Source organism: Hyposmocoma kahamanoa, unplaced genomic scaffold (assembly GCF_003589595.1).
Source record: "Hyposmocoma kahamanoa isolate Upper Pololo Valley unplaced genomic scaffold, ASM358959v1 202, whole genome shotgun sequence".
Classification (NCBI taxonomy): Eukaryota; Metazoa; Arthropoda; class Insecta; order Lepidoptera; family Cosmopterigidae; genus Hyposmocoma; species Hyposmocoma kahamanoa.
Genome location: NW_020653726.1, coordinates 9,995,040 through 10,005,433, shown reverse-complemented (window position 1 = coordinate 10,005,433; position 10,394 = coordinate 9,995,040). Strand labels below are relative to the sequence as shown.

General features: G+C 34.8%; 1 protein-coding gene across 1 annotated transcript; it reads left to right on the top strand.

Moving 5' to 3' along the window:
• The first annotated feature begins 479 nt into the window (after window positions 1-479).
• On the top strand, window positions 480-6,323 carry LOC113226833 (pyrokinin-1 receptor-like). The gene is made up of 4 exons (XM_026459605.1): window positions 480-1,303; window positions 1,622-1,842; window positions 4,183-4,297; window positions 4,778-6,323. Exons 1-4 carry the CDS (start codon window positions 517-519, stop codon window positions 5,164-5,166), a joined length of 1,512 nt encoding a protein of 503 aa, XP_026315390.1. The 5' UTR covers window positions 480-516; the 3' UTR covers window positions 5,167-6,323.
• The last annotated feature ends 4,071 nt before the right edge of the window (window positions 6,324-10,394 follow it).

The window sequence follows — 10,394 nt, the reverse complement described above, 5'->3', positions numbered from 1 at the left end:
TATTAAAAAAAAATATTAGAAAAACACACAAATACGGTGTGTTCCAAAACGAATTGACCTACATTCTCGTTATTCGTCATTATTAGGTACTAAAGTAAGGTATGGAATAAAATAATAAACGCTTGCACAATTTCCATTTTATTATCATTCACCATCAATTCTTTAATGGAATTTATTAATACAAATGTAAGTAGATTAGTCGTTTTGTATGCCATTCATAGCATTCTTTTGGATAAAATAAGACCGATACGCAATCCAATTACTAACACAACGGAATCCTCTTACATTCCCCACGTCAGTTGTTTGTACCTATTTGCCTAATCCAAAACAATTTGTCTGTGTCCATTATGTATACACCGATTACTTTGTAATAGCAGAAACACTTGCGTTTCCTCAACACCTTTTTCTCTTTTTTCAGGTCGTACGCATAGAAAATGGATGTGAAATCAAATAAAGAACAATACGAGTGTGGATAGCCTACAAGAAGAATCATTATAGACAGAAAGTTCTGTGACAATGAATACATTAACAGAGAATATAAATGAAACCACCAATTTTTCTGCGCCGGTCGACCCCACGAGCGTATTTGGCCCGCAGCGGGACGCGCTCTACATTGTACTCCCGATAACAATAATTTACACACTCATATTTATAACGGGGTTGTTTGGCAATATATTTACCTGTATAGTTATAATTAGAAACAAAAGTATGCATACAGCAACAAACTACTATTTATTTAGCTTAGCAATATCAGATCTTCTTCTGCTTGTAAGTGGCATGCCGCAAGAGATATACACTATTTGGTCAAAGTGGCCATATGTATTCGGGTCAGCATTTTGTCTCATCAGGGGTTTAGCAGCGGAGACGTCGACTAACGCAAGTGTGTTGACAATAACTCTGTTCACTATAGAGAGATACTTAGCTATTTGCCATCCATTCGTGTCTCACAAGATGTCGAAATTGTCTCGGGCTATAAGGCACGTCCTAATGCTATGGGTAGTATCCTTTGGCCTAGCTCTACCACAAGCACTGCAGTTCGGGATCAGAGAACACAAAGGAGTCACCATGTGTCTTCAAACGCGAGTAATCATTAAACACTCGTTTGAAATATCGACGTTCTTTTTCTTTTTCGCGCCCATGGTTTTAATCACAGTACTATATGCGCTAATTGGTATAAGACTGAAGAATACCAATGTAAGTAAACAAACTAAGGATAAAGAGGAAATTGAAAGAAATATACGATTTTCACATAGAGTGAGACGGAAACACAGTCAATCTACGAGACGAGTTATAAAAATGTTAGGTAAGAATAACACGATAAACTAATATTCTTTAAATTTGAATGAGGTACATGTTATGTAATAATTTTAATTTTGATTCTGTTCAACAATTATTTAATGTTACAATTCATTAGCATTGACGTTTTTATATTTTGTTAACTACACCACACCTTATGTAATATTTGAAGTGAATTAGATAATGCTATTTCAAAGATACAAGATCTGGCATTAATGATCTACTAAAATGTTGAAGTTTTAACAGAAAAAAAAATGTCTATGCGAATTTCTCTAATTGCAATTTTTTAAATTTTATTTACTACAATGATCACAATTTTTCACAGTGGCCGTGGTAACAGCATTTTTCATATGCTGGGCACCATTCCATGCTCAACGGTTGGTAGCAATTTACGGCACAGGCGAAAACCATAAGGCTCGGTCACCCATCTTCCACTTCGCTTATTATGTTCTTACATACTCGTCTGGTGTATTCTACTACATGTCTACATGTATCAACCCGATATTCTACCACATCATGTCTAACAAATTCCGGGAAGCTTTCAAGGTATTTTTTTGTATATTTCACGACTTCTCCGAGTTTTATTATAATTTATAACACACACACCTTATAGCGCCGCACTAGGAAAACTCTACATCGCAAGTGCCATGGACATACACACATAGACAACCACAAATTACACCCAAAGTCACGAGAGAAATATAATAATAACGCACACACTCAACATAGAAATAAATGTAGGCCATTCAAATATTTGAAGAATCGAATCTCCCGCGGGTCCCTTCTGCATGTAGATCAGTGTGGTAACTTTCGACCGCGGAGGCAGTAATCTATACATATATTAAATAACGCCAATTTCCTTTACTCTGCAAAATGTACAACAATCTCGGAAATACAAATTATATTTTCTCAATGTTTCATAAAAACTTAAACAGCCTTTGTTAATTAATAAGTGAATACCTGCCAAAGTATTTTTTTTAAATATCACTAGAATAATATTATTGTATTTTGTTTACAAAAATCTATCCAAAGCGTGAATACGACGTAATGTATAGGTAATGTAACAAATTCACTGCTAGTGAGCTAAGTTTAAATAGGAATTTGGTTTACGACAAAATACGATCGTGATGAACGCTTTAAAACCAGTACCATTTTATTACATATTACTCCTGAATCTACATTTTACATGTTAAAGTAGTTATTATTTTTACAAAACTCAATATATATACAGACAGAAGTTAATTATCCGAATTCTGCAACGTGTACGGAACCTATGCGCGGGTGTAACAAATTATTTTTAAGTATTTTTCGGCGCATTACCTACATGTACTCGTATACATATATGAACAACTTTAAAATCGCTAGAAAGCACAAATTCAATCGTGTAAGAAATACTGTTGCCATGAAAAGCTTACTTATTAGCAACAACTTTAGGTCAAGCTGCAATATCTCGACCACCGCAAAAAAGTGGCCTGATGCTAATCGTCGATTTTCTATAGGATATAGTAAGTGCAGGGGCTTTTCATTTTACTTCCATTTCACCGTTCCTCCTTAGGCCGCCTGGAAAGTCCGGAACACTGCATCCTTGTGACATTGACCCATTCGCATAAAGCACTTTTCTTCCCCCTTAGTAATGCTTACAACAAAGGAATGGAATTCACTATGTGTGTTTCGTGAAAAGTATAATTTAAGCCTATTATAGTGTACCTATATAGCTTTTTTAAACAACCACGTACCATTGTCAGTACAAGGACCAAGCGCGTATATCTATTTTACATAAGCAAAAAACCTCATATTGATTTTATTGAATGTCATGCGTTCAATAAAATCTATATTACAATTATTACTGTCACATCTGCATCAGTCTCAGGCTCTGGTAGATGTAAGAGCGATGCCTCACTATAAATTGCTCTGGCGTTGCGACATCGATGACGCTGCGGTGTATTAGATATATGTATATATAAATTAAAACTACATGGCCACATGGTACCTTGAAATGGCGCCTGGTGGCAGAACGCATGCACATCGTACGCTCGAAGCACGAAATCCTTAGTTTTCCCACTATGGATATGGATGACTTGAGTTTCGATTGGGGCTAGAACTACAGATTACTTAACATTTACTACGAAACTAGCACTAAGAATGTATGACAACGAACGGGCCATTTGACAGTTTCGAACGGGCCCGTCTTATCATTGACGTATTTCGAGATAGTTCCGTAGATCATCCATAGTAGGTAACCGGTCGTAACTACGGATTTCGTGCTTCGAGAGTAAAACCTCTGCAGAAGAAGCGGGTAGGGGCGCTGCGATGCGTAAGTAAGCAGCAGTGTTACGTTGCGACACCGTATTGCTTGTGTGGCATCGCTCTAAAGGTATCGGCTGAGTGAGAAGCTTCATAAATCTCTCACAAATGTCGCTCATGGCAATAAAAGCTGAAAAATTCCAATACAAAGATCTATCACAAACACATTGAGAATTCGTATGACCTGCTGACCGTAACTCATCCGTAACTCAGTTGGTAGAGCGGTGGCCCTAGTTTGGCAGGTTCGAGTCCTGTAAGGTCGAAATAATTTTTTTTGTGTTCGATATTTGTACATTACAAATAATACTCAAACTAAATTGAATATTCCACGATCTATGATTTTGTGTTACCATAAATACAGTCTAAGAATTATTATGTTTTGAGTTGATTAAACTTTTAGTAAATAGTGTGGGGCATTTATTAAACAGGGTTAAATGTACTTTAAATACTAATACATCATCTTGTAAGCATATTAAGGCAATAAATGAATTAAAAAATAATCTGCTGCCGCACAACCTTGAGTAACATTAATAGGTCCTTAAATATAATTACTGAATTTTTCACGTTTGTATTCTCTTTCAGAACACAGTACGACAGTGGTGCTGTCGTAAAAGTGACCTGCGTGCTGTGCAACGTCGTTCCTACACCGCCATAGCCTTCGCAAGGAACCCCAACTCTAATGGCACTTTAAATACTGGTACATACAAAGATACAATTAAAAGAGTGTGTGCCATTTAGCATGTCAATAGCGATCATAGACCCGACTTTCATCCCGAAACCCCAATCCGACAGCGACCGATCACCGATACCTAAAAATCTGCCTTAATTTGGATATCGCTGGAGTAACATAATAAAAGACAATGACATAACTTAAAAACATCGAAAATTAACGCATATCGCTCTAAATTTATATATTGTTAATATCACGTATTTCATTCATTAAAACTCATATTTACGATTCAGTGCATAATAACTATAATTGAGTTTTTTATCCTTATAATTTTAAAAGTACAAAATGTATCAATTTTCATTTAATACCTATAAAAAACTACGGACACTTCAAAAAAGGCAAATTTTAACTTAACCCCGTTTATTTTTACCTGCTTTTCACGCCACAAACACGTCATCTTTCTGCCATTTTGTTTTACATCTATTAAACACACATACATTTTTGCAGGTACTTCGATAAGGGCTGATCCGAAAAACAAGGATATAATTTTAGAAGGGAAAGATCAACAGAACAAATTAAAACAGTGGCGAGGCTGCTGCTACTGCGACCAAGCAGTTCCAACTCCTGACCAGGTGAATAGCTGCAAAATTCATACTTGCAGTAACAAGTATATTAACCATCACAAGAAAGAGCTTGAAAGGGTGGACTCAGATCGTAGTCGGACTGAAAGGATCAGATCACATTTCATAGAGATTCGTTCAGAACAAGAAGAGAAGACTTCTTTCTGCTCTCATTCTTGCTGCTCCCGACAAAAATCCCTAGAAGATGCCTTTACTCCAGGTACGCCAGAACCTACAGGCAGTAACAGTTCCGAAGAAAACAGAACAGAATATTGACAGACCGATACTTCAACTAAATAAGATTAAATATGTTACTTGTGATATTACGTTTGGTTTGTGAAACTTTTAGTATGTTGTTTAAATATGCGTGCTTAGTGTATCTTATATTTTTGTGTTGAGTGAAATTGAGGTAAACTAAATTACGACTATATGCTAGAAAACCTCAATTTTGAAAATACGAGAAAAATGGACTGTCAGACTTTAAACTATCTTTTTACATAAAGCAGATTTTATAGACTCTGTGACGACATTGTAATTTTTACGGGCTTTACACCGGTCACAACGGCGACTTTTAGCAGCGATGCAAACGCGATACAAACGCGATGAAAACGCGAAAGAAACGCAATGCAAACGCAATGCACGTTTTAAATTAATTAACTAATTTAATGTATTTATTAATTTCACTTTTAAATTTACAATTAACAAAACAATATAACGTGCATAAACCTATACAGATCTTTCGTACATAATTATTCAACATAAGCGACTGTATCGATGAAGTCACCCCTTAGCATCAATGCAATCACTTGTTTGCATCAATACAATCGCCTATAAATCGCAAGTGAGATTTTTGTTTTCGCTATGTAGAGTCGCCGTGTGTAACCACTCGTGTTCACAGTGCCGGCTTAACATATGGTGCAGGATGTACGGCGCACACGGGCGCAGTGGCTCCAAAGACCCTGCGTCATTCGCGGCGCAAGCGAAGTAAACATGTTATTGCTTCCCAACAACATTTTATAATCGCACCATTTCCTAATATAACTACAAGAGTTCCATTTTCAGCGCGTGCCTACTAGAGGGCCCCAGAGTATTGATTGCACCCAGACTCTACAAGGTTGAGCGCCGGCGCTGATACGACATATTTTTTGTAAACACATTGTAAAGAGGTTAATGAGATGGTCCTTTATTTCAATTATTCGTTCGACAGTCCTTACAAACGGTCTCGATGTAGATAGTCAGTAGACATTGCATTTACTACGATCTGTAAATATGGGCGTATTATACATAATATTACATATAATGTTACATATAAATGTTATTAAATAGTTTCATTACTAAGGTACTGTGATGTTTTGTTTCTGGTATCATTATTTTCTAGTGTCAAAAATGGTGAATATGATTTCCTTCAAACTATTACGTAAAATATACATTTCTCCTTCAAAAGCGTAACAATAAACGTAAACTATAATAATAAATATGTACATGTTTTATTAGAGATAACACTTGTACTAAATATACTGGATGTGGGAGAGGCCATAAAAAATCTTCAAAAGGACGAAGTTTATAATGGACACCTGCTTCTCTTTTAGTACAAGTACATTTGTTGTCAGTGCAAACTAGACATTCTCCTGGGTGGATATGATCAAAAATAAGAAAAGGTTTCTCCTGAACAATGTACCATATACATGCGCGAAGATACGCTCTATGTTCTCATAAAACGTCTTTATCTTCGTCTAACGTGGAATGTTACAAAATATCTTTTTGAAAGGCGATATGAACGTCAAAAAGTTTAATATTTTTTCATTTATGAGGAGCGAGTAGCAATATAGACTTCTTCCATGAGATGTATAAATAGTTTGGTAAAAAACTAAGAACATCAATATGTTATTTAACCGCTTACGCGATACATGCAGCATACGCATACCACACCTAGAGGTGCCGGTGATGATTTTATACCGATTTATCGGATATCGAAGTTATAACAGGGAAAAGAACTAATATTAATTGCTATTTCGGTTTTATGAAGTTTTTAATGCCTGGGTCTGTCATTTAAAAAAAATAAACAACTTCAAGAATACGTCACGACAATCGTGAGTGTTATTGTTTGGGCTGGTGATTTCGGTATTTATTTATTGAAAACATACCGTAAGTAGCGTTTTTTAAGTTTACCCTGAACATAAATGTTTATAAACTATACTTTAAGGAGTAATTTCATGGTAAACGTTAGAACCACTCAAACGGAATATTATCATATTTATCCAAGTACACCAAAAATTTCATTAGTGCTTTTTAAGTGCAGGATTTGCGGTGTATTACTGCATTTTATTTGAGATGTTTTTGTTGGTAGTACGGAGGGTATTTATTTAGCAGTGCAGAATAATAATTTTTATTTATAAAAACTTGTATTTAAACTGAATGCATTTCTAATTTGCGAAACCAAATTTTGCGGTAGGAGGAGCGCATCGCGTGAGCGGATAATAATATCGCAAACAGAAGACAACGTGATGAGATTTCACACATAATTTGTAAAAAGTTCCAACCGGAGTTATGGCCACAGAGGTCAAAGTGGTGGATTATGGCCTAAACATCTCATTACATGAGACCCGTGCCCGTGCGTAAACTACAGTTACAAAAAAAATTAAAAAAATTTAAATTAAAAACATTTTAAATTTACGTAAGTACAGTCAATTCGGGTAACTTTGAATCGTGATGTAACTTTGAACGTTGCGTAAAAGATTTAAAAATTTATTTTATGTATGGCAATCTTTTATTTTTAGTATTGAAGCTGTGTAAATCGGAACAAAATTGTTAAACGACAGTTATGAAAGAAAAAAGTAATGTTAAATTGTATTTTTTTAAACTTTCGCGGTTATTTCTTGGCGAAAGTAGTTTGGTGTGATTTGTTGCTCAGTTTTAGAATCGGAATTAAATACATAAATCTGAATATTGACTGGTAAGTTTTGGTTTCCACACTTAAATAGAGGTTTATATATCGCTTTTTTTAAAGAATAATTTAATTTGGTTTTGTATTTACGCGTTAAACGATTTTGACGACGTTACCAAACAGAGAAATTTGGGTAACTTTGAATGTGTTTGACTGTGTTTTTAGAGAAGAGGGTAGTCTGTTTCCAGGGAGAGTTCTAAAAGTTACTCCTTTGGAAATTACTGTCTCAGTGCTCCAAAAATGCTTTTTAGGAGGTTGGTCTTGGCCCTCTAACGTTGAGACATGTCAAGTTAATAAAGCCGATATTGTGAATATTATAAAAGAGCAACAGCTATCTAGAAAAGGCGGCCGTATTTATATTGATGACGACATTTTATTCAAGGAGTGGGGTGAATAGATTTTTGTTATGTATTTACTTTGCCTAAAATAATTGTTATAGGTGATTCATTTTGATCTCGTTTGATAGCTAAATAAACGTAGAATTTATTATTAAATAGAAAATTTTCATTTTTATTCGCATTAATTAAAAAAGCTAAAAAAAAAAACAAGTTTTTCATTTCAACTGAATTAGTTCGTCTCGTTTTATTATGGCAATACCAAGTAAAATGTCGTTTTTGAACGCACTGTCAGGAATATTTGGACAGATTCACATCTAAAAAACATGAATATGTCGTATAATCTTACACAAACTGTAAAATATCTAGAAAATATACGGTTTCCATATCGAAGGCTAATCTTATTCAAAGTTACCCAAAATTCAAGGCAACTTTGAATGTGACTTTTGGAACAAATTACAGTTTTGTTGAATAATTACTAAATTCCTTCTATAAGAACGAAAAAAGGGCTTAAAAGAACACTATTCAGTTAATAAAGTAATTGTTAAGAAACATAATTAAATTTGAAATTATTAGAAAAACGCAAAAAATGTTCAAAGTTACCCGAATTGACTGTAGTAACTTTTAAAACAAATTGTATTTGGCACCTGAATCACAAAATATGTATAAAAAAACAAGGAATTGCCTGTTTTCATGTTACTAAGAAAATCTTAAAATAAAGATTTCATTTATAGGATTTTTTATTACAGGAAATGAAACTATTCTTTCGGATGTAGATTTGTTGTTTTGAACAAATCAACCTTTCGGACCTTTTACAGATCCCGTAGTCACGACTGACGGTCAGCCATTTAGTTCCGGAAAAAAATAGTTTTATTTCCTAAGTGTAACAATCGCCAAAGCCTAAAAACTTAAAACGTTTTTATTTTTAAACATTAAAATGTGTTTCCTCCGCATCAAAAGCTTTTCTCCCCGCCTACGCATGCCGAGAACGATGTTATCATTGATTCAGTCATCCCTTCACTGATGAACAGCAAACCGGTGCGAGAGCTCAAACATTTATCCCTCCCTACACCATTATTGATCCTCCACTGTACGTCACTGCAGTACAAAAGTCAGACTGTTTGGATGTTCCTCTTTGTGTTCCCAGAGTCTTACTCTCCTATCAATTTGACTTCTTCGTACAGTGCGTTCACTTACCCACGAACTTCATGAAGTTGATTTCGAGCTTGAACAGCGGTACGCTATAATAAAATCTATAATAAAACTGAAGTCTTTTCTAGAAGTACGTATTCTCCTACCGTTTCTGTACTTTTCACGAAATAATTTACTTCTCTAATTCGTTGAATACTGCGACGTATTGTCGACAAAGGCCGATGTAGAATTCTAGAGATCATTTTGCAAGTTTGATTATTCACTCGCGTTTCAATAGCCCTAAGAGCCTATGCGTACACAGCGTATTTTATACTCGCCGACGAAACACGTATACGCGTAGTAAACGCATATACGCATATACGCGCCTTAGACGCTCCGTAAACGCGCCTATGTATCGCGCATTTTGATAAGAGATAGTTTTAATTTTAGTTTTGTTTGATGATTTCAGCTAATTTTTAAAATGAAGCAACTACATGAAATTCTATATAAGTTTCTTGCTTTTGAATCGATTCAATACAGCGCGTCTGCTGCGCATATACACGCAGATGACGCGCGTTTACGGCGCTTATAAAATACGCCGTGTGCAAAGGCTCTTACTATCTCTGTCGATGTTCTTCATGTGTTGTCGGGCATGATGACGTTTATGAATTAATTAAGATTTAAAATACAAAATAACAATATAACTTGACCTTACTAAAGAAAAAATTATGAAATATAAATCATTACAGCAAGCAGAAAACTTCCGACACGCTTTCGTCAGCAATAAATTCAGCAATTCTATTATGCAAATTTGTTTTCTAAGTTTTAAAACTATTTAGTTAATTAATCATGAAGAAACTATTCAGTAATGTTAAAGAAGAGCTTTAATATTTTTTTGTATATCCCGCTAAAATACGCCGCCGTGTATGTACAATAATATATATATTCCTCTACACTATAATAATAATATATTATAATAGTAATTGAAACTAAGGACTCGAAGATTTAATATGGTAATATCGAATAGTATCCAAGACGAAAACTTAACCTCCATATGCATTTTCCTCAACAAAACTAGTTTAACACTAGAGTGT

What these genes read in the sequence shown, in the direction of transcription:
- LOC113226833 (XM_026459605.1), top strand. Translation starts at nt 517, where the DNA reads ATGAATACATTAACAGAGAATATAAATGAAACCACCAATTTTTCTGCG. An exon ending in ACGAGTTATAAAAATGTTAG is followed by an intron (nt 1,304 to 1,621) that starts GTAAGAATAACA and finishes AATTTTTCACAG; the next exon opens with TGGCCGTGGTAACAGCATTT. An exon ending in TAATGGCACTTTAAATACTG is followed by an intron (nt 4,298 to 4,777) that starts GTACATACAAAG and finishes ACATTTTTGCAG; the next exon opens with GTACTTCGATAAGGGCTGAT.